Raw genomic sequence first — 24,192 nt, forward strand, 5'->3', positions numbered from 1 at the left:
AAGAAAAATGTCCTTGTGTGAGGATAAAAAAATAAAAATTGAGCTATTTTGCCTTGGCTGGTGTGGCTCTGTGGTTAGTGCCAGCCCAAGCACCGAAGGGTCTCAGATTCAATTACTGGCCCTGGTTGGGGCGTAAACCAATCAATGTGTCTCTCTTACATAGGTGTTTCTCTCTTTCCCCTTCCATCCCTTCCTTCCACCCTCTCTAAGAATCAATGGAAAGAATATCCTGGGGTGAGACTTAACAACAACAAGAGCTATTTTCTGCTTCTTTTTTTGTATTAAGTCTTTGGAATTCAAGAGTGTTTTTCATAAAAACTTACTGAATTTCAATTCAGACTAGCTACATTTCAAGTGCTTAATAGCCACATGTAGCTAGTGGTTACCATATTGGATAGGGCAAATTTAACATGATAAAAGAACAGAGTTTAGGATACAAAGATTGGTTGGTTTGCAGGCCCTTTCAATTATTATTATGTTCCAATTATTAAGACTCAGGGAGATGCAGGCACTTGTCCAAGGCTTTATGGCCAGTTGGTGGTAGAACCAGAATTTGTATCCAGGAGGTTTTTTTTGTTTTTTAATCCTCACCCGAGGACATCCTTCGATATTTTGTTCAGATAGAGTGGGAGGGAGAGAGAGAGAGAGAGAGAGAGAGAGAGAGAGAGAGAAACATCGACATGAAAGGGACACATCAAGTGGTTGCCACCCACACAACCCAACCAGGGCCGGGGACAAACTGCAACCGAGGTACGCGCCCTTAGCAGGAACCGAACCCGGGTCTCTCCGGACCGCAGGCTAACGCTCTAACCGCTGAGCCAAACAGGGCAAGTACTGCATTTTTCATTCACCCACCCATATCTGTAAAATGGGAATAATCTTTTTGCTATCTACTTAATATAATTATTGTGAGAATCAAATAAGTTGACTAATATTTGTGAACTTACATTACAAGAAATTATAAAATGAGTAAACCCTCTAATTCTCCTTAAGTGTTCTACAATAAGAATGCATTATTGTTAAAAAAAAAAAAAAAGTATATTTGAAAAGAAAAAATATATATAGTTCCCCAAATCAGTGTTTAACTAGCACCATTTTGAGGACCTCGATTTAAAAGAAAAAATATCTGGTCCACAAGCCATATGAGGAAATCAACGTACTGTTGATTTAAAAATTTTTTTTTTTTTTAACCAAAATTTGCTTACAATGAAATTAACAGGGTTTTTAAAATTGTTGTTATTAATTCACTGTTATTTTAACAAATAGGCCCTATGTTGGAAAAAACTATAGTTATTTCATTGACATATATCTATAATTATAGTCTACATATTTAAACCCAAGAGTCATCACTAGTAAACAGTGTGTGGTGAATGATTAGCACATGATGACACTGTATGTGGCCCAATAATTGGTTCTGTTGTCACGTGACTTTCTGTAGCAGTTTTAACGCTTGCCTGCAGATTTTCCAATGTGCACTGAGCCACACCCCAGCCTTGTGTATTTGTTTATTCTTGGTGACTCAATAGAAACATTTACTAGACCTATTCAATATAAACTTAAAATTACAGTAATACATATAAAAATATTTCTGTGAAATTCAACTTTTCATATGCACTTAATTTTAATTACACAAATGTGTCTACATAAGTAAAAACAGGTAAATTAACTAATTTGTCAATTTTTTAACATACACATTCAAAAAACCTACTTTATTATATAACAAACTTACAGCTTTAACAGACACCCCTTGCCAGAATCAGTCTGTTGTATCGAGGTTTTACTGTAGTTTCAACTAGATATTTCAAACAAGACAGCATTATGGGTTTATACATTAATCTGTTGTGTAATTTTTTAATCAGTTAAGCTGTTCCTATTTCCAAATTGTTCAGCTTTCTCACCACTTAAAAAACAATGTGGTAGTTTTAAAAGGTATCAATACAGCACTTACCTGTTGATAGCTCTATTACGGCTCCTTTTCCTTCGCCTCTCAAAGTGCTGTTCATCGTCAGAAGAGGAAGATGAAGTAGAGTCACTACTATGGATTGCATGCCTTCGCCTGAAATAAAGAAGAAAACTTAAATCATGATGAAGAAGGGCAGGGGAAAAAAGGCATAAGATGCAAATATCAGAAATAACTAATATCCAAAATGGTTTATTCTAAAATTAATACATATGCTGATCCAATAAAATAAGCTTTGTTGGTTGAATCTTTTGAAGGAAATAAAAGACTTGAATAATTGAGAAAAGGGAAAAGAAAGATAAAAGGCTGTGGTAGAGTTGACCATCAAAAGTTCACTAAGACAGCATATAGTCTAGGCAGAGTAAGTTTTTAGTCTTTATATAAATTAGTTATCTTCAAAGAAAGGTGAGATAAAGAGGGCATTAGAATCTTTGGGGCTGTCATTTTACTTATTATTATTTTTTTTAATCCTCACCCAAGGATACTTTTCCATTTATCTTCAGATAGAGTGGGGGAGGGAGAGCTAGAGACATCAACCGGCCACCTCCTACACAACCCCAACCAGGGCCAAGGATAGAATCACAACCCAGGTATGTGCCCTTGACTGGAATCAAACCCATCACTCTTTGGTCCACGGGCTGACGCTCTAATTGCCAAGCCAAACTGGAAGGGGTGGGGTGGGGTGGGGGGACTGTCATTTTAGAAAGTTATCTTCAACATTATACTACATATATTTTAACATTTAGAAGGGAATCACCTTTTTAAAAATGTCAAATAACCTTAAAAGGAGAACATGAGAATTTTTATGTAAACCAGAGGGGATCAAAAAGGGTTAAAAAGCCCTGGCCAGTTTGGCTCAGCAGTTAGAGAGCGTCGGCCTACGATCCTGGGAGACCCGGGTTCGGTTCCTGCTAAAGGCGCGTACCTCGGTTGCAATTTGTCCCCGGCCCTGGTCGGTTGTGCGGTGGCGGCCACTCGATGTGTTCCTTTCACATCGATGTCTCTCTCTCTCTCTCTGTTCCTCTCCCTCCCTCCCACTCTACCTGAACAAAAAATGGAAAAATGTCCTCAGGTGAGGATAAAAAAAAAAAAAGGGTTAAAAAAATGTTAGGAAAAAGGGGTTACAAATACTCCAAGAATTTTTAAATCACTTCTACCTTTAGACAGTTGCAAAAGACCCACAGGGGAAAAACAAACAAAAACAGAATCTGGCTAGAAAACCTTTAATTATTCCATTGGCCCAGGGTCTAGAGCTTTTTCTGAGTCAGAGTTGCAATCATGGTAAGTAGGTATTTCCAAAAATATACAAGGTCCACAATCTATTATCTGTATAATGGCCCTGGCCGGTTTGACTCAACGGTTAGAGCGTCGGCCTGTGGACCAGAGAGACCCAGGTTCGGTTCCTGCTAGGGGCACGTACCAAAAAATAAAATAAAGTTAACATATTTTTATCTGTATAATGTATGTCCAAAATCTTGTACCTAAAAAACTCTGAAAACACGCTTTATACACTTAGCAAAACATAATCTGAAATGTCATAAGGCAATTCAGTCTCCATTTGTCCCATTTAGTAGGATTATTCATGTTTTGCTATAGAATTAATGTATTCGACTAAGCAGTGCTGGCCGACACCACTGGAGATGTTCAGATGTTTATGTTGCACGTTACCTTTGTAAATCTCCCCTGAAAAATCTGAGTTCTGAAACACAAATGGCCTCAAGGGTTTTGGAAAAAGGGTTGTGTAAACAAACATAGATGAGGAAATAATTCTCCATTGTCCACCTACCCAAACATGCCCAAGAGCGCTTCTGTGACCAGCCTGAAACTAAAACTATCTAGAGAGGTTAAGTAACTTGCCAGAAGTCATTAATAAGTGGTAAAACAGAGTTGTCAACCTAAGCTGTCCTAGTCATGGGTTCAGGTTCTTCATAATTACTCTATTATACTGTGGAAAAGGCCATTATTTCAGTTTTAAACAGATTCTAAACACACATACCTACATTCTTTTCCCCCCCATTTTACAATACCTTTTGGGAAATGTGGCATGGACAACCAGTGTGACCCTAACTAGAGTATCTAGAGTCACCAGTTCAGTTGTAGTTCCTTGACAACAAGAAAGAAATACTTTGAAATACTGGTGAAGCAATTGTGTCATTATGTCATCTTCTTTTTCAAAGGGACTAATCTTGTTTCAGAAACTGCAGACTGAAGCTAAAGAATTGCCCTGGCCGGTTTGGCTCAGCGGTTAGAGTGTCGGCCTGCGGTCCAGAGAGACCCGGGTTCAGTTCCCGCTAAGGGCATGTACCTTGGTTGCAGTTTGTCCCCGGCCCTGGTTGGTCATGCGGGTGGCAGCCACTCGATGTGTCCCTTTCGCGTCGATGTTTCTCTCTCTCTCTCTCCCTCCCACTCTATCTGTACAAAAATTGGAAAAATGTCCTCGGATGAGGATTAAAAAAAAAAAAGAATAAACCTTAGATGAATAAGAAAATCCTGCATATAGGCAGCATTCCTGAAGCTCTGCTATAAGTTGCCAAAGACCCTTAGAAATCCTGTACTGTGGTTGAAAGGTTTCTTACCTATTTGTCATGGATACGAAAAGGAATAGTCAAATGATTATCTGGATGTGTGTTTTGTTTCTGTGCCTGAGTAGCTGTAGTAGAACATGAACTATAAACAGAAGCTGGTCTCTCAATGAAAAAATAAAAATGCTAATAAGCAAAATGACTATCATTAAGATTGTTAGAAAAAAATGAGATGTTCACACCATCTTGCCAAAAAAAGTAAAAAAAAAGGTTGAAAGCTACATTCAAAAGGTCAGGTAATTACAAGTATTAGAAAGACATGGAGAAACTGGAACTCTGGTACATTGTTTACAGGAATGTAAAATGAGGCAGTCATTTGAAAAACAAATCTGGCACTTCCTCAAAACATTACATATAGTTAGTATTTGACCCAGCAATTCCACTTCTAGGTATATACCCACAAGAAATGAAACATACATCCACACAAAGTTGTATACAAATGTTCACAGCAGCATTATTCTTAACAGCCAAAAAAGTGTAAACAACACAAATGTCCATCAACTGTACAACTGAATCTCATTTAGTAATGAAAAGGAAGGAGGTACTAATACATACCACTACACAGATGAATGAACCTTGAAAGTGTTGTACCAAGTGAAAGAAGCCAGTCACAAGAGACTCCACTTACATGGAATACCCCAAATAGGCATACTTATAAAGACGCAAAGTCAATTAGTGGTGGCTTAGGGCTGTATTGGGGCTGGGGGATAACTAGAGTACAGGTTTCTTTTTGAGGCAAGAAAAATGTTCTAAAATTACTGTGGGCCCTGGCCAGGTAGCTCAGTTCGTTAGAGTGTCATTCCCATATGCCAAGGTTTCCAGTTTGATCTCCAGTCAGGGCCATACAGGAATCAACCAATGAATGCATAAATGAAAAGAACAATAAAAGCGATGTCTCTCTTTAAAATCAATCAACAAAAAAAATTTTTAAGAATATTTTTTCTTTATTGCTTTGAGAGAGAGAGGGAGAGAGGGAGACAGAAACATCAATGAGAGAGAACATCAATTGGCCGCCCCCTGCACGCCCACCAGGGATCAGGCACACAACCTGGGCATGTTCCCAGACTAGCAATCAAACTGGCAACCTCTTGGTACATGGATTGATGCTGAACCACTGAGCCACACTGGCCAGGCAAGAAAAAAAAGTGTTTTTTTAAAAATCCTCACCAGAAGGACATTTTTTGCATTTATCTTCAGATAGAGCAGGAAGGGGGGGAGGGGTTGGGGGGGAAGACAAAGAGAGAAACATAGATATGAGAGAGACACATTGAGTAGTTGCCACCACACGACCCCAACCAAGGTGAGGACAAACTGCAACTGAGGTACACACTCCTAGAGGGAACCAAACCCGGGACAATCTGGTCCACAGGTCGATGCTCTAACCGCTGAGCCAAACCGGCAAGGACAAAAAAAAAAAGTTTTAAATAAAAAATATTATAGCCCTGGCCAGTGTGGTTCAGTGGTTACGGCATTGGCCTGCACACCAAAGGATCACAGGTTTGATCCCCAGTCCCAGTCAGGGCACATGCAAGAGGCAACCAATCGATGTGTCTCTCTCACACACATGGATGTTTTTCTTTCCCTCCCTCCCATTCATTCTCTCCTAAAACAAAACAACAACAACAAAAAAAAACAGTGGAAAAAATATCCTCAGTCAAGGATTAACAAATACATAAATAAATAATATTAAAAATACATTTTAAATAAAAATTATTGTGGCAATAGTTGCACAACTCTATGAATATACTAGAAGTGATTGAATTGTATACTTCAAATGGGTAAACTACGTATGTGAATTATATCCCAATAAAGCTGTGATCAAAAAGAAAAGGTTTAAAGAGTTATCAAAACCAACACCAAGAAGGTCATTAAGGCAAATAATTTGACTCCAGGATACAACAAAATCTTAGTTCATACTTTAATTTAAACATGTCAGGATCATCCACTAGTCTATGACATCTAAGGGTAGGAACCCTGGCTTCATCATTTTTATATCCATGGTACTTGGCACATTGTAGTAATCAAAAATTTGTTACACATGGAGGGGGGAAAATCCTGCACCTAAGAAGCCATGCACCAATGTGAGACACTTTACATAGAGAAAAAGTAGATTCTATGAACCAAAAGGGGCAAAAAAAAAAAAAAAAAAAATTTCCTACCTGTCCTGGCAGGTTTGACTCAGCAGTTGGGAGCACTGACCCTGAGACCAGAGAATCAAGGTCACGCACCTCGGTTTTAGGTTTGATCCCTGGCCCAGGAGGCAACCAATTGATGTATCTTTCTCACATCATGTTTCTCTCTTCCTCTCCCTCCATCTCACTCTATCTAAAGAAAATCAGTGAAAAAATATCCTCAGGTGAGGATTAAAAAAAATCCTGTCTAGCCAGTGTGGCTCAGTGGTTGAGTATACAGGTTGCCAGTTCAATTCCTGGTCAGGACACATACCCAAGTTGTGGGCCTGATCCCCAATGGGAGGCATGCAAATCTATGCTTCTTTCTATCTCTCAGTCCCTCTCTCTCTAAAATCAATAAAGGAAAAATAATTTTTTTTAAAGGAAAAAAAAAATCCTACCTGCTACAAGATACAATGTAGGTAGTGATAGTAGAGGCAGTCAGTTAACAAGTATGTTACCTCCAGAAACATATACCCAGTAAAGATGAGAGAAGAAATTTATCTCCAATTAACTGTCAGCTTCACTTCTGCTGAATCTAATAGAGGCCTGTCCCTTGAGTCAGGCAACCAAGAGCTGCCCTGGTAGGCCCTATGATTGTTAGGGATTCCGGGGAGAAATACACCTTACTCTCCTTTTTTGAAGACCATTAAACTTCACTATTAAAATATTAGTTTTTAACACTAGTCTAAGGAGCTTATGAAAAGTACCAACAGTGTGGCCTCCTTTCAAGTGCAATTAATCTTGAATAGCCCTGGCAGGTTGAGTTTGCCTTCCTGGTCTAGTTATGAGATGATGAAACAAAAAAGCTAGAGTGTATACACTTGTAATTTTGGCATTCTGAAAATGAAATTAAAAGACCAGAGACAGAAGTTGTATTTGTATATTTTTCCTAGAAGAAAGGAATGTCAGTACCTACAAAGGTGTTTCCTTCCATGACCAAACCATGATCTGACAGTCTGCTTCTAGGAGGCGATTTCCAAGAACTGTTCAAATAGCTGAAGTCTCACAGGATTTCAGTCTTACTTCTGAGCAAATTACTATTAGGAAAAAAGTACCATTTCCCATACCACTGTCCTTTTTTTCTGACCTTTTTAGTCTTCACCAACAAGCTCTCTTATTCATGAACTACTAGAATGCTACTATTATCCAAAAAGTTCTAACAGATCAGAAAACCTTTTATTACTCAAGAGAATGAGGAAATAAAAAAAATTTTCTCTTTGGATCTAACTATGACAAACAATAAATGTTGGGATGTGGAAGAAAAAGAAACCCACAAATAATTTAAACAGTCAAAGTTAAATTTCCTACTACATTAGAGAAACAAATTTTTAAAATCGATCCAGAAAAAGATGGTCAGTCATGAGAAGTCTAGAAGTTATGTAACTTAGAATTCTTGTCACTGTAACTTAGAATTCTTGTCATCATAGGAAAATATATCTGCGACAGTATGTGGAGACAAGATTAAACCTATATTTCACTTAATGTAAAGATTAAAGAAAACAGTCTACATAAAACACTTAATACCAAGACAGGAATACAGTAAACACTGAAGCAAATGTAGCTCACTATTATTGAAGTGTGGAATAATGGAGTAAACTACCTTACCATGGTAGTTACTAACAATTCCTATTAGTGGAAGCAAAAGCAAAAACTAGTCCCAAATATATGATTGTAGAATTCTATCCTGATACCCCCAATCCTAAGACTCTAGAATCCTACCTTAACATAGCCACAATTATGTTGTCATATCAATCACTATTTCAGAACCAAACCTGTTCATTCGTTTACAATAAGGACTTCTTGGTCCCGAAGAAGATAATCGGTATCTTGGTCTTGCAGGAGAAGCTGGGCCACTATAAAACATGTTGGGCTTTCTCTGGTGACGAGGTTCTAAAAAAATGAGTTAGATGTGCATGACATACAAGTATGTTTGAAGGTAATTTTGCTCTTCATATACAGTTCATATTTTAAATAATTTATGTCTGCAGGGTAGCTATTTAAAATATGTACAGCGCAGACACCAACAACCGTAACATACAATGGCCATAAATAACCATTATGATTACACTGATAGATAACAGCTGAATATCAGCCCTGCATATATATGCTCATAAGTATTGAGGCACAACTTTAACATAACTCAAAAGCAGTCCTACTCATATAAACTAACAAAGTAAAGTAGAAAGCTGAGAAATATAAAGTAATTGAAGACAGACATGAAATCTCAAAATAGCCCAATTACTTGATTTAGTCAATGCTAAAATTTAGCTCCCTTTGGAAGAACAGACTTCCTGTCAATTTTTAGGATAGGCAAAGAAAGAAAAAAGCCATGAGTATTATGCAAAATAAAGACTTAAAAAATAATAAAAGAAGAAGGGCAGTAAAGACAAAGGTAATACAATTACATCTCCTGGAAAAAAAAATAGAGCACTTACTTTCCAATGGCGCCTGGTAGTAAACAGTAGCTTTTCTCTGTCTAAGATAATATCGTTTCTGATTATCTTCTTCTCCATCTTCTTCATCTTCATCATCATCATCATCATCTTCACCATCATCATCATCTTCACCATCATCTTCATCTTCACCATCATCTTCATCTTCTTGGTCTTCACCCTCTTCAGATGATTCTATAATTTTATAATATTTACTGTCAGGATACTCACCAATATGTTAACGATTTTTAACATAGGGGAACTGAGAGACCCTTCTGTTAAAATGTATTCTAGATTATTCTTAGAAAGAATCTAATTTTTTTTTTATGAATCAATTGATTTTAGAGAAGGGGGAAGGGAGAGAGAGGGAAGGAAACATCAATTTGTTGTTCCACTTATTTAAGTATTCATTGGTTGCTTCTCATATAAAAGAATCTAATTTTTACCCAGCACTGAAGTTTTTTAATGAAGTAAAAAAGTTGTAGAATTAAAAACAAGAGGAAGGAAAAAAAGAAACTAGAGAAAAAAGTTTAAAGGCTACTGTCAGCCCTGGCCAGGTAGCTCAGTTGGTTAGAGTGTCATCCTGAGATGCCAAGGTTGCAGGTTTGATCTTCAGTCAGGGCACATACAAGAATCCACCAATGACTGCATAAATAAGTGAAACAACAAATTGTCTCTTCCTTCCTCTCTAAAATCAATAGATAAAAAATTTAAAAATAGCCCTGGCCAGTTTGGCTCAGCGGTTATGGCGTTGGCCTAAGGAACAAAGGGTTGTGGGTTTGATTACGGTCAAGGGCATGTACCTGGGTTGCAAGTCCAATCCCTGGCCCAGTTGGGGTCATGTGGGAGGCAACCAATCGATGTGTCTCTTTCACATCCATGTTTTTCTCTCTCCTCCTTTCCCTCCCTCCCTCCCACTCTATTTAAAAATCAATGGAAAAATATCCTTGAGGATAAAATATTTTTTAAAATAAAAATAAAGGCTACTGTCAATAAGTAACAAACCAAAGTTTATAGTATTACTACTAATTTCATTAATATAAGTGGCAATATTTAAGCTTCCAAGTAAATGTAACATATTGACAAATGAGTATCTCTTCACTTGGCTTTTGCCTTTTAAATTTAAGTTTGGACATTCCATCCAGCCCTTCTGGCTGTCAATGAATTACATAGGAGCATAACTCAAATAATCTATTTATAATCATGTAAAACACTGAACATTTAAAATGCATTTCAGAAAACTGGTTTTCACTAAAGAAAAATTCTAATAGAGTACAGTAATAAGTCCTAAACAAAATAGCAAAACTTGAATCATTTCTTTTTAAAATTAAAATAGGTAGAGAGATGTATGTGCTGTCTGTAAATGTATCACACATGCAAACGAGTTTCATTTGCTTTAGAATTGTTGGTCTGAAATACTTTCCCAAACAAAACATATCTTTTTAAGATCTCCTCTGCCCTCACTTTTAAAAAAAATTATGACCAATCCTCTGATCTCTCCCAAACCACATCACACAGCTTCTGAATAAAAAGACTACATCTTACTAAATAAAAAGAACTGAAAATCAAATCCAGAGATAGAACAAAAGAAAAGACTAACCCACACTGCCTTCTTGATTATCAGTTGTTTCTTCATCAGTTCTTTGAATACCTTTTTGTTTTCCTCTTGTGTACATATTTAGATTCCCCTAAAAACATTTAAATAAAGGCCATTAACATTTAGTACACTTATTTAAAAAACTCAGTAGGACCTTCCAATCTTGCTTAAAATAAAGGTATTTCAGCTATAAATTCTTACAACTCCAACAATAACTAGTGACTAATCAAACAAACGCTGAATAAAGTGATGATCGATTTAACCAAAAATGGATAGGTACTACAGAAAAGGTTAGACTGAAGTTTATTGAATTATCCCCTTGATGGAAGAATATATTTACTTCTTTTGTTTCATTAAACACTGCCAAGTCTTCCAGTCCTCTCATACGTCGTCTACGCATCTTCTTCATGTCATCCATTTTTTGAAGTACAGCTTCAGCAGTGCTTAAAAAAAATTTGATATAAATATAAGCTAAAACTGTAAAATAGTGCATTTTTAAAAAGTTTCCTTCCATTGTATTCTTTGAGTACTGTCATTTTAAATATCTCTATTTCTTGATTTATTTGTATAAAAGTATTTCTACTTTTCAAAGAATTAAATATGTACACAGAATTATTATAAAGTCTTCTAGGAATCATTCTCCTTCATGCTTTCCATAAACTAAATGCATTAAATTCTCAGGCTGGTCAAAATATATAACCCAACCTCAACCAAAAGTTTTCTGTCACCTAAACCATCTTGATCTAAATAATTTTTACTTACTTTGTTATAAGTTTGTCAAATAGCACAGACTGGTTCACACTACTGTAACGACTTCTAATCCTACAACTGCGGCGAACTTCAACATCACCATTCTCTTCATGTAAGTGTTCTGGAGTCTGAACAATGTTTCTAGTCCTCAATGACCGAGTAACTGGAATCACTTTGTCTTCATAGATGTATAAATAAAAATAAATGGAAAGATTTGAAATAATAGCATCCATAAAATAATTCTAATATAAACAACTGAACAGCTACATTTTCACATAACAAAATTACAGTATCTTAAACTTAACCTTTATTAAAATACTAGAAAACAAAAATGAAGTTGCAATATGATTGTTCCATATGATCCAGCCATTCCATTTTCAAGAGAAAAGGAAAGATATATATAATACAAAGACTTCGATACAAATGTTCAAAGCAGTTTTGTAAAAGCACCAAACTGGAAACAACCCAAACGTCCAACAAAAGAGAAATAGAGAAATTGTGGGAGCCCTGGCCCGTTTGGCTCAGCAGTCAGCCTGCAGATTTAAGGGTCGTGGGTTCCCAGTCAAGGGCATGTAACTGGGTTGCAGGTTTGACCCATGCCCCTGTTGGGGTCGTGTGGAAGGCAACCAACCCATGTGTCTCTGTCACATTTGTTTCTCTCTCTCTCCCTCCCTCTCCCCCATTCTATCAAAAAAATCAATGAGCCCTGGCCAGTTTGGCTCAGCGGTTAGAGCGTTGGCCTGCAGTCCTGAGAGACTGGGGTTCAGTTCTCGCTAAGGGCAGGTACCTCAGTTGCAGTTTGTCCCCGGCCCTGGTCGGTTGTGCGGGTGGCAGCCACTCGATGTGGTCCTTTCACATCGATGTTTCTCTCTCTCTCTCCCACTCTACCTGAACAAAAAATGGAAAAATGTCCTCTGGTGAGGATAAAAAAAAAAAACAAAAGAAACAAAAAAAACCAAATAAAGCTGCTATAAACATTTCAAAAAAAAAAGTGAAAATCCTTTAACATTACTTACCTTCTTTGCACTCTTCTTTTTTCTTATCAGCCTGCTGTCTGGCCAGTTGCCTATTGAAAAAAAATAAATAATTCGAAATAACTGACATAATTTTAAATCCCATTATTTCATAATACACAAACTGGGACAAAGAGTTAAATCACCCTAGAGAGTAAATACCCATAGACACACAAAAACCTAAAAAACACTGACAATATAGCTTGAGAATATTTATGCTTATATAAATTATGGTTTAACAAAATCTGAGAAACCTATTGTGAAACAGGCTGATAGATTTTTCTCATAAAAAGAGCCCCTCCCCCAACACTATGCAGGCTTACTTTTATATACTAGGCTCTTAGCCCTGGCCTGTTTGGCTCAGGAGCAGAGCATCAGTCCGAGGACCAATGAGTCCCGGTTCATCCCCAGCCTGGTCAGGGTCGTGCGGGAGGCAACCAGTTGATGTGTCCCTCTCACACTGATGTTTCTCTCTCTCTGTCCCCCTTTCTCTCCCTCCCACTGTATCTGGAGATAAACAGAAAAATATCCTCAGGTGAGGACTGAAAAAACAAACAACAACAAAAAAGCTAGGCTCCTATTAGATGCTAGTGACACAATGATTAAAGGGGTGTTTTCCTTTTCCTTTCCTTTTTTACCCGTTGAGGAAGGAGAGCACTTTTCTTGTTACAGGGGTTAATAAACTGTTTCTTAAACAGATAGTAAATATTTTAGGCTATGTGCCATACAGTCTCTGTCACAAACATTCACACAACTCTAACACTGAAGCGAGGAAACGGCCATACACAGAATGAAATGAGCATGGGTGTATTCCAATGAAACTATAAAAACAGGTGCCTGGTCTTTTGTTAACGTTTGAAAATCTGATGAAAGTTATAGATCTTTTCTCCCTAGAAAACTGCATATACACATACAAGTTTAAACATTATTTCAGAGGTTTCATGTGTGCCCTGAAAACCATAATTACTGGACCCTAGTTAAGAACTCCAAAATCAAAGAAATAGATCCTGACTTCAAAGTACTTACTTAGATCTTTCTATATTATTTTAACAGTCTGAGTCCCCTGGTTTTTCAGCCCCAAACAGATTGAAAACAAAGGGCGGCAGGTGATGGATACAGAAAGAAAGAAAGTGAATAGACTACTACAGTTAGACAAACTGCACAGCAAAAATGTCACCCTGATAAGAAACAGGATAGTTAAATAAAGCGAAATTCAAAAATACTATAGGCTGCTTTATATAATTCTTAACAAGTAGACCCTGATGTTATCATTATATAAAACAAAAGTCCTTATAATAATGATCTGAATATAGAAAAATGTTTTTGTTTTTTTTTTATCCTCATTCGAGGACATTTTTCCATTTTTTGTACAGACAGAGTGGGAGGGAGAGAGAGGAAAACATCGATGTGAAAGGGACACATCGAGTGGCTGCCACCCGCACGACCAGGGCCGGGGACAAACCAAGGTACATGCCCTTAGCGGGAACCGAACCCGGGTCTCTCCGGACAGCAGGTGGACGCTCTAACCGCTGAGCCAAACCGCCCAGGGCTAGAAAAATGTGTTTAAAGACAGAAATTCTCCACAGAAGACAAATGGTCAACAGCACGTAAAAAGATATTCAACATTGTTAACTATCAAAAAATTGCAAATAAGAACTACAATGAGATACTTTATTATACCCACTAAACTGGCTAAACCCAGACAGACAGAGGATGATAAGTGCTAGGAAGGATGTGGAGAAATTGTAACCCTCATACATTGCTTGCGGTAATATACAATGGTACAGGCTGCTTTGGCCAAGAGTTTGGCAGTCCCTCAACATTAAAATAGTTGCTATTTGACCCAGCAATTAACTCCTAGAGATATATAAAACAAACCAAAACAAAAATACAAAAAAACCCCACACCTCTATGTCGACATAAAAATTTGTACACCCATGTTCTCATTATTCATAATAGACAAAAAGTGGAAACAATCCAAATGTCCATCCATCCATCAATCAATCAATCAATGAATAAAACAAAATGTGACATATTCACGCTATGGACTTTGATTTGGTAATAATAAGAACGAAGTGATGATAAATACTACAATATGTAGATGAATCTTCAAAACAATATGCCAAGTGAAAGAAGCCAGATAGAAAGGACATATATTGTATGATTGCATTTATATAAAATGTCCAGAATAGGCAAGTCCATGGAGACAGAAAGTAGATTAGGGGTTCCCAAGGGGCTCCCAAGGGGCTGAAGTGGGGTGATAAAAATGTTCTGAGATTAGACAATATGGTTGTACAATATTGTGAATATTCTAAAATCACACATTTAAAAGTCATGGTATGTGAATTTTATTTCAATAAAGCTATTTAAAAATAATTTTAAAAATATAAATTCAACATATTTTAGAAGGAATCTAATTTTATCTTTTTTTTTAGTTAATCCTCACCTGAGAATATTTTTTCCATTGATTTTTAGAAAGAGTGGAAGAGAGGGAAAGAAAGAGACAGAGAGATGGGGAGAGGGAGGGAGAGACAGAGAGAGAAACATTGATGTGAGAGAAACACATCAATTGGTTGTCTCCTGACCGCACCCTGACTAGGGCGGGGTTTGAACCTAGGTACCTGCCCTTGACCAGGAATCAAACCAGAAACCCTTTGGTACATGGCCCATTCTCTAATCACTGAGCCACACTGGCTGGGGTATAGAAGGAATCTAATTTTAAAAACCAAGTCACTCATCTTTATATCCAATTTAAAAAGCACTTATTTTAATATGTTTAAAACATTCCTTTACAACCTTTTAAGCATAAAGCCCAGCACAATGTTTTACAAACTCAAAAAATGTCCAGATCCATTTAAAGGTAAAAGTTTTGAGACTTCCAACATTAAATTTTTTGACTATATGTAAGCCAAACTAGATATATAAATTCATTTATGTCTAATATAAATAAAACCAACTACCAAAAAAATATTAACATAATGAGGTTTTGGTGAAACAATATAGCCATTTGCTCTATGAATATCTTACTGACTGCTATCAGTTTCTCTTGAGTTTGATATGTTATGTTTGTTTGCTGTGTATCATGACTCAATTCATCCACTTCTCTTTACTTGAAGTACTTCAAACCTTCATTTGAATAGCAAGCATGTAAAGACATTATCTTGGTAGCAGATGAATTGTTTATATATTAAGGTCAGACTCAGTTCTTATCTCAGGAACCTGAAACAACTAAAGCAGCACTACTTGGTGCCAATTCAACTGTAAACACAAATACAGGCCCTGAAAGTTTATAGCTATTCTCTACAAGGTAGCAATTTAGATGATCCAGAATGTTATATTTTCTTCAGATCATAAAATAAAATTTAAAATTTTCATGGACCATTACCCCTACCCCCAAGACTTCAAGTTCCAGAAATATTACTGGGGTAACTTAAATTGTATTTCATCAATTCTAAAAGTTGTACATTTCCTCCCATTTTAACTCTCTAAAAGTGAAATGTGTCTGAAAATTGATGGTACGTCATAGTAACTTTCAGTGTTTTTTCTTTTATATTGTTTCATAAATTTTGTATTTCAACTGCTATCTTAGATGCCATGAAAGACAGTAGTAAACACTTCATAAATAAGAGATGAAATAAGATACCAACTTAAAAATATGTGACAAGCCTGGCCGGTGTGGCTCAGTGACTGAGCATCAACCCATGCACCAAGAGGTCACCAGTTCGACTCCTTGTCAGGGCACATGCCCAGGCTGTGGGTGAATCCCCAGTGGGGAGCATGCACGAAGCGGCCAATCACTGTTCTCTCTCATCGATGTTTCTCTCTCTCTCCCTTCCTCTCTCTCTAAAAATCAATAAAGAAAAAAAAGTGACAAAAGATGTCTTAAATAACTGAAAAAATTAATAGTAGCAAAAAAAACAAATAACAACAACAAAACAAAACAAAACTTAAAAGGGCACCATCCAGTCCTGGCCAGTTTGGCTTAGCTGTTGGAACACTGGCTCACAGACCAAAGAGTTATGGGTTCGATTCCAGTCAAGGGCACATACCTTGGTTGTAGTTCAGTCCCTGTCCCTGGATGGGGTCATGCAGGAGGCAGCCAGTCAATGTGTCTATATCATGTCGATGTTTCTCTGTTTCTCTCTCCCCCCCTTCCACTCTTATCTGAAGATAAATGGAAAAATATCCTTGGGTGAAGATTAAAAAAAAAGGGGGCACCATCTCACTTATCTGGAAAATCCACTACACAAAGTAAGAATCAAATTCTATTTTTTTTATCCTCACCTGAGGACATTTTTAAATTTATCTTCAGATAGAGTGGGAGGGAGAGAAGGAGGAAGAGAGAAACATCGATGTAAGAGAGACACATCAACTGGTTGCCAACCACACGACCCCAACCGGGGCCAGGGACAAACTGGAACAAAGGTATGTGCCCTTGGTGGGAACCAAACCTGTCTGCGGGCCGACACTCTAACCGCTGAGCCAAACCAGCCAGGGCAAGAATCAAATTCTATTTACGAGTGGGAGGGTTCTAGTCTTCTAAATCATTATGACTAATTCATGAGAAGAATTAATGTAAAAACAATTAATTCACTAAACAAATTTCATTTTAATTGGTGCTTCCCCCACCATGTTAGGTCCACCAAAGTGGGGAGAAAAGTAATGGTTCTGAGCTAATTAAAGTTAGATTTAAATCTGCCCCGAATCAAGCAAACCCAAGTTCAATGAACTATCTAATTACCTATTTTATTGAATCTAATTTCTTGAGTATTAAAATGGGATTCATGTCACCAACCTTAGGGTTCTTGAGAAATGAAATTTAAATACGTAAAAAGCATCTAGTCCCATTAGACAACTAAAAAAAATAAATCATGTTCTGCCTCTATGACTGCTTTAGAAACACACCAAAGCACAGAAATTCATGACTCATAATTGATAAAAAACTTGATAGCAAGCAATAAAAACTATAAAAGCTTTGTAAATTATGAAGCAGAACCACACATCATAAACAAGTTAACCAACCCTGTCAGCTGCATTTCACAAATACTGTCTTCGAACATGAAAATAAAAGCAAACCTGTGCACATTAAATTTTTAAATCAATAATACTCATTTGTGGCAGTTTCATTTCAAACAAATTATATTTTATAACCCCGAGATCTTGATGACCAATCAAGAATACACTTAAAAATTAAACGTAAATCCTAAATGATTACTTTAAAGCTATTATGAATTATACTCGAACACCTTGTATTACCTTGTAAAATGCCTGCCATTAGCATGTTTCTCTGTTATTTCCATATTCTTATCAAAACTGGAATCTGAAGAATTCTGTGCATTTTTTCTCAAAGTCCTTAAAGTACGTTTCCGGTGGTAGGTTTCAACTTCCTTAATTGAAGATTCATCCTTCAAGAAAAATTAAGAAAGCCATCTAAGTTTTTCTTTAGTCAAAATTCCCAGTTAAGCCCTGGACAGTTTGCTTCAGCGGTTAGAGCGCTGGCCTGTGGACCAGAGTCCTGGGTTCAGTTCCGCTAAGGGCACGTACCTCGGTTGCAGTTTGTCCTTGGCCCCCGGTTGGGGTCCTATGGGTGGCAGCCACTCGATGTGTCTCTCTCACATCGATGTTTCTCTCTCTCTCTCTTCCTCCCTCTCTCCCTCCCGCTCTATCTGAAGATAGATGCAAAAGTGTCCTTGGTGAGGATTAAAAAAAAAAAAAAAAAAAAAAAAATCCCAGTTAAACTACTCCAAGACTATTTATTCTCTGATTGTAAGTTTGTACAACTGCCTTTTGTGCAGAATCGTTTTGTATCTTTGCCAATAGTTAAAATCTAGGACAGTTTTATGATAAACACCAGCAATGTCTATGAAATGGCTAATGTAAGACTTATTGAGGTTTACAGTTCTATTTCACAACATATATTCTAGACAGTGAAGTTTCCATCACTGAAAAAACAGTTGCAATAGTTCATAACAGTAAGTACTCCTTTATTTTAAGGCTACAGAAATTAGAAAGATACACATATGCCACTGCCTGCCATGCAATCGTTGGTAACAATCTTAAAATAACTAAACTGTCAGAATTACAGTTTTGGCCTGGAAGACAAAAAGGAGCTAATCTATTTCACCCATATAATGCAACAAATGAATTCAAAAACTGTTTAGGTATATTAATCTGTTGTAAAAACCAGAGCTTCATGTAGCTTTATATTTGCACAACAGATTGAGTTAGTAGGCTGCTTTATGAGCTACAGAAGTTTTATGCATAAATTGTTCAAAAGGTCATACACAACTCTCACATAAAGGATATTTGTACATTAGAAGAGAAGGTAGAGTACATAATAGCTCTATAATTTAACGCCTTACTACTCTGAAAATTTATAATTTTAGAAAACCAGTCAGTGTTTTAAAAAAAATCAGTTAATTGCCCTAGCCAGTTTTGCTCAGTGGTCAGAGACCTGGGTTCAATTCCTGATAAGGGCACGTACCTCGGTGGCAGTTTGTCCCTGGCTTTGGTTGGTTTGTGCAGAAGGCAGCCATTCATTCGATGTGTCCCTTTCATGTCGATGTTTCTCTCTCTCTCTCTCCCTCCCTCTCTATCTGAACAAAAAATAGAAAAATGTCCTCCGGTGAGGATGAAAAAAAAAAAAAAAAAAAAATCAATCAATTAATCCTCTCCTGCCACCCACAGGCTTTGCCTGATTATTTCATTTTTTTTCTTGAGACATTTTGTCATTTAATTTTGTTTTAAGCAGAATATCTTACTGGTTCACAAGGTAAATAAAGATATGTATACACAAGGATTTGTGTAAGAATTGGACAAGTGCTTAAAAAAATATTAAGTGCCCCACCAGTGTGGCTCAGTGGATTGAGCATTGTCCCCTGGACTGAGAGAGAAGTTCCAGTTCAAGTTCCCATCAGGGTACATGCCCAGGTTGCCAATCAATGTATCTCTCTCACATCAATGTTTCCATCTCTCTCTCTAAAAAAAATCAACAAAAACATTTAAAAAAATATATATTAAGTGATGTGTATGCACTTTTAATTTAATTTTTTTAATCCTCACCCGAGGACATTTTTCCATCCCTTGTTCAGATAGAGTGGGAGGAAGAGAGAGAAACATCAACGTGAAAGGGTCACCTCAAGTGGCTGCCACCCGCACAACCAACCAGGGCCGAGGTACGCGCCCTTATTGGGAACCGAACCCGGGTCTTTCTGGACCACAGGCCGATGCTCTAACCACTGCGCACACTGGCCAGGGCTTGTTAGGATTTTTATCAGCGTACTTAAACACAATACAAGAGTGGGCAAAAGTAGGTTTACAGTTATAACACAACTAATAAACTTTCATGTACTTACAACTGTAAACCTACTTTTGCCAATCCCTGTATTTAAGGATGTTTGAAAAAAGATACCTACATTTTTAGGTAGATATATTATTATTTTTTTCTTTATTGATTTTTAGAGAGAGAGGAACAGAGAGGGAGAGACAGAAACATCAACGAGAAAACATTGACTGGTCGCCTCCTGCATGTCCCCAGACTTGGGATTTGGCCCACAACCTGGGCATGTGCCCTGACCGGGAATCGAAACAGCGACCTCTTGGTACATGGATTGAAGCTCCACTGAGCCACACTGGCCAGGCAGATGTATTATTTTTAAAACAACACACAAGACTTTCCAAGGAAAATTTGAAAGGAGTCTATTTCCAAATTCTCAACTTCCACAAGTACTTTTTCTTAACACTGACCTGCCTGAGAGGGCAACCTTAACACACAAAGCATCATCCTCTTTCATTCATCCATTTACCCGGTCTTATCTCTTACTCATTCTGAATCTTACTATTATGGACTGTCTCAAGGCATTAAAAACCTTCCTAAAGCCAACAAAGAAAAATACTAATGTGAGTGTTAAGTAATTGAATGACTAAGCTAGGTAACAAAATCCTTACCTTTGTTAGGTGGTTTCCAATTCTTTGCTTTCAACAAAATTGGAGAGAGACCTAATTAAGCTAAGAGACCATTAAAAATAAATTTTGGCAAATGATGTTTAGCATAAAAGCCAGAAAAAGTGAATGGCAGCACTAAACAAAACTTTCATTACTGTTTACTTATTTATATGAACGTTTTCTCAGTGCTTAAAATTATAAAAACAATGGAACTGATGTCAAACACTGTCTACAGCAACAAGATATTTATCTAGATACATGAATTGGGTAGGTAAGATTTCACACATGAAATCCTAATGAAATCTTACTGTATATGCGTATTCATTTTAGTCAAAATGTTCACGTTTTGATCAACTGAATATTAATAATTATAACTCAATACACAAAAATTTTATATCAAAGCTTTGTGAGCATAAAAGAGTAGAAAAAAATTTAAACTTTGTTTTACAAGTATGAAAGTATAATAGTAAACAACTTTAAAGCATAAAAATATGTCAAGATAAAATGCTGTGGATTAGAAATACAAATTAGAAGAGGGAAAGAATCACCCTAGCCGGTTTGCGCGAACCTTGGTTGCAGTTTGTCCCCACGCTGGTTGGGGTCGTGTGGGTGGCAACCACTCAATGTGTCTCTCTCACATCAATGTTTCTCTCTTTCTGTCCCTCCAGCTCCAGGAGGGTCTGCCTACATGCAGATAGGCCCATATACAACATGAGGAACTGTATTAAAGGGTCAAGGCATTAGGAAGGTTGAGAACCACTGTTTTAAAAAGTTACAAAGGAAATCATTTCTATCATCTTTTAATGTTGCCATTAAAAAATAAAACTAGCCCTGGTCAGTGTGACTCACTTGGTTGGGGGTTAGCTTCCTGGTCAGGGCACATTCCCAGGTTGTCGGTTTGATCCCTGGTTAGGGGTTTGCAGGAGGCAGTAAATCCATGTTTCACCCTCTCACATCAATGTTCATCCTTCCTAAATAAGCACTAGGCATTCAAGAAAGACTCTCCTTGTCCTGGTCGGTCTGACTCAGTGGTTAGAGTACAGGCCCAGGGAACGAAGGGTTACCAGTCCGACTCCTGATCAAGGGCACATGCCTGGGTTGCAGGTTTGATCTCTGGTCGGGATCATTCAGGAAGCAGCTCATCGATGTGTGTGTGTGTCTCTCTTTCTCTCCCTCCCTCCATCTCTAAAAATCAATGGAAAAATATCCTCAGGTGAGGATTAACAAAAATAAAACAAAAAAAAAAAGGCTCTCCTTAACAGTGTGGAGGAAAAAATAAAAACAGGTTTGGGGGAATCACCTATGGAAAAACTTCCAAATATCAGCAACGTTCAAAAATGGTTCTTATAAAAGACATTATGTGAAGTGAAATAAGCATTCACAAATAACTACCATTAACCTTTTGGTATACAAAGCATTCTTTTCCTATGCAAACGTATTCATGACTTTTTAAAATTGAGATATTATTATTTATGTTTTGTAACCTTTTTCTAGTAATACAAACATTTCCCTGTTATATTATTCTAAAATTTTTTAAATGAATGAATAAATAGTATTCAACCCATTGCATGAGTCTATTTAACAAACTGCTAAATAGATCATACTCTTAGGTTACCTGTAACTTTTTGTATGTGTCATAAATAAATTATCTTGTGTACCTTTGATTTACAAAGGAAACTAGCAGTTATCAAATCAAAGTCACGTTTTAATATAGTTAATCAAAATAATAAGAGGTAAGTTAAATGCCAACTCATAATGGTAATTAACACTGAATGATAAAAATGGGGACTTTCACTTTCTATTTTTTACATTTTTACAACATGCACTACCAGAAAAATGTTTTCCTCAGAAGTAAAAAACAAAGAGAAAATATACTTAATCTAAAAACTAAACATGGGAGATATAGTGTCCTCATTTATTTTTTGGCTACAACCTACTTAAATATTGAGAGCACTAAGAGTTCTTTAAAAGTTTTAAAAGAGGGCCTGGCCTGGTGGCTCAATTGGCTGGAACATTGTCCTATACACCAAAAAGTTGCAGATTCCATTCCTGGTCAGGGCATGTATGGGAGGCAACCTATTGATTTCTCTGTCTCTTTCAAATCAATAAACATATCCTCAGGTGAGGATAAAAAATAAAAAAATATTTCTAAAAAAAGTTAAAAGAGGAAAATATATTGTTATATTTTAAGTCTGTTATAATCTTACAGAATCATTAAGTTAGTACAGGGAACATGCAACAATAGAACAAAAGTTTTACCCCAAGGTAGACACTACTGCATAATAAAAATATTCTAATATGTTATTTTCCCACAGAAGATCAGCTTATTAAAGCTTTAAATTCATAACAAAAACTATGTATAGAAAGGGGTCAGTTATTTGAGTTAATTAAAGTATCAATTCCACAAATGAGGTTCAAGTGGGTTTTTAAAAATCATAGTGATAATACTAACATAAAATGGCTCCTTGAAAGCTTGAACAGCAGCATATTCTAATGCACAGTGGCATGTCTACCCAGTCTAGTTGTAATATCCCTCAGCTTATCTTCAAACGTAGATGTGGTCAATTCCACACCATCAATCTATTCCACGAGCTCCAACAATTTGGTTTCTACCAGCTTTTTCAGTGGATCTAAAACTATCACCCAATAGCTAAATTCAATGGCCTTGGCTCTATCTCATTGATTTCTATGGAGTCAATCACTCCTTTCTTGTTTTTCGTGTGTGTGTGAGAATCACCCAAGGATATTTTTCCATTGATTTTTTTAATGATTAGGGTGGGAGGGAGGGAGAGAGATAGAAACATTAATTGGCTGCTTCCTGCACATCCCAGATCAGGATGGGGGATCAAACCCAAAACCCAGGTACATGTCTTTGACTGGAAATTAAACCTGCCACCCTTCAGTTTGGAGGCTGATGCTCTAACCACTGAGCAAACCAGTCAGGGCAGATCACTCCTTTCTTTAAATGCTCTGATCCTTTGGTTTACATTATTCTTTTTTTTTTCTTTCTTTTTTTTATCCTCACCCGAGGACATTTTTCCATTTTTTTGTTCAGATAGAGCGGGAGGGAGAGAGAGGAAGAGAGAGAGAGAGAGAAACATCGATGTGAAGGGACACATCTAGTGGCTGCCACCCTCACGGCCAACCAGGGCCGGGGACAAACTGCAACCGAGGTACGTGCCCTTAGCGGGAACCGAACCCGGGTCTCTCTGTACCGCAGGCCGACGCTCCAACCACTGAGCCAAACCGGCCAGGGCTACATTATTCTTAATACAGCCACTGTTCCAGATATTCTGAAATACTTCTGTGTTTTGCTGTTTTCTATTCATCTTCAAAGATTCAACTATCACCTCTATACAGGTGACGAATCCCAAAGATATATAGTGCTAATCTCTCACCAAACTCTAGTGTTATAGTCCAAATGATATACTGCTCACCTCTTTAGCTGGAAACACTACTGCCTTCCCTCCCTGTATCTGAACAACTTTCAGGCCCCTTGCTATATTCTTTGGCATTTTTTTCTCCATTCCTCTAGTACCATCTTATTTTATTTATTTATTTCTATCCTCACCCGAGGACATTTTTCCATTTTTTGTTCAGATAGAGTGGGAGGGAGAGAGAGAGGGAGAAACATCGATGTGAAAGGGACACATCGAGTGGTTGTCACCCGCACGACCCAACCAGGGCCAGGGACAAACTGCAACCGAGGTACGTGCCCTTAGTGGGAACCAAGGAACCCT

General features: G+C 37.2%; 1 protein-coding gene across 8 annotated transcripts in view; it reads right to left on the reverse strand.

The window, feature by feature from the left end:
- Positions 1 to 20,544, reverse strand: part of ATAD2 (ATPase family AAA domain containing 2) — a 57,199-nt gene extending 36,655 nt beyond the window's left edge. For 7 of the 8 annotated variants that reach the window (XM_036263676.1, XM_036263673.1, XM_036263675.1 and 4 more), the window contains exons 1-9: positions 20,456 to 20,544; positions 17,765 to 17,913; positions 12,512 to 12,561; positions 11,508 to 11,673; positions 11,086 to 11,188; positions 10,749 to 10,836; positions 9,152 to 9,343; positions 8,489 to 8,606; positions 1,949 to 2,056 (exon numbers count right to left, since the gene is read on the reverse strand). In XM_036263676.1, coding sequence (XP_036119569.1) covers positions 1,949 to 2,056; positions 8,489 to 8,606; positions 9,152 to 9,343; positions 10,749 to 10,836; positions 11,086 to 11,188; positions 11,508 to 11,673; positions 12,512 to 12,561; positions 17,765 to 17,808 — 869 coding nt within the window. In that variant the 5' untranslated portion in view covers positions 17,809 to 17,913; positions 20,456 to 20,544. Of the gene's footprint in view, positions 1 to 1,948; positions 2,057 to 8,435; positions 8,607 to 9,151; positions 9,344 to 10,748; positions 10,837 to 11,085; positions 11,189 to 11,507; positions 11,674 to 12,511; positions 12,562 to 17,764; positions 17,914 to 20,455 lie in introns of those variants that run through there. The other variant, XM_036263681.1, reaches the window with a different exon arrangement.
- Between the last annotated feature and the right edge of the window lie 3,648 nt (positions 20,545 to 24,192).

Source organism: Molossus molossus, unplaced genomic scaffold (assembly GCF_014108415.1).
Source record: "Molossus molossus isolate mMolMol1 unplaced genomic scaffold, mMolMol1.p scaffold_m16_p_16, whole genome shotgun sequence".
NCBI classification, from domain to species: domain Eukaryota; kingdom Metazoa; phylum Chordata; class Mammalia; order Chiroptera; family Molossidae; genus Molossus; species Molossus molossus.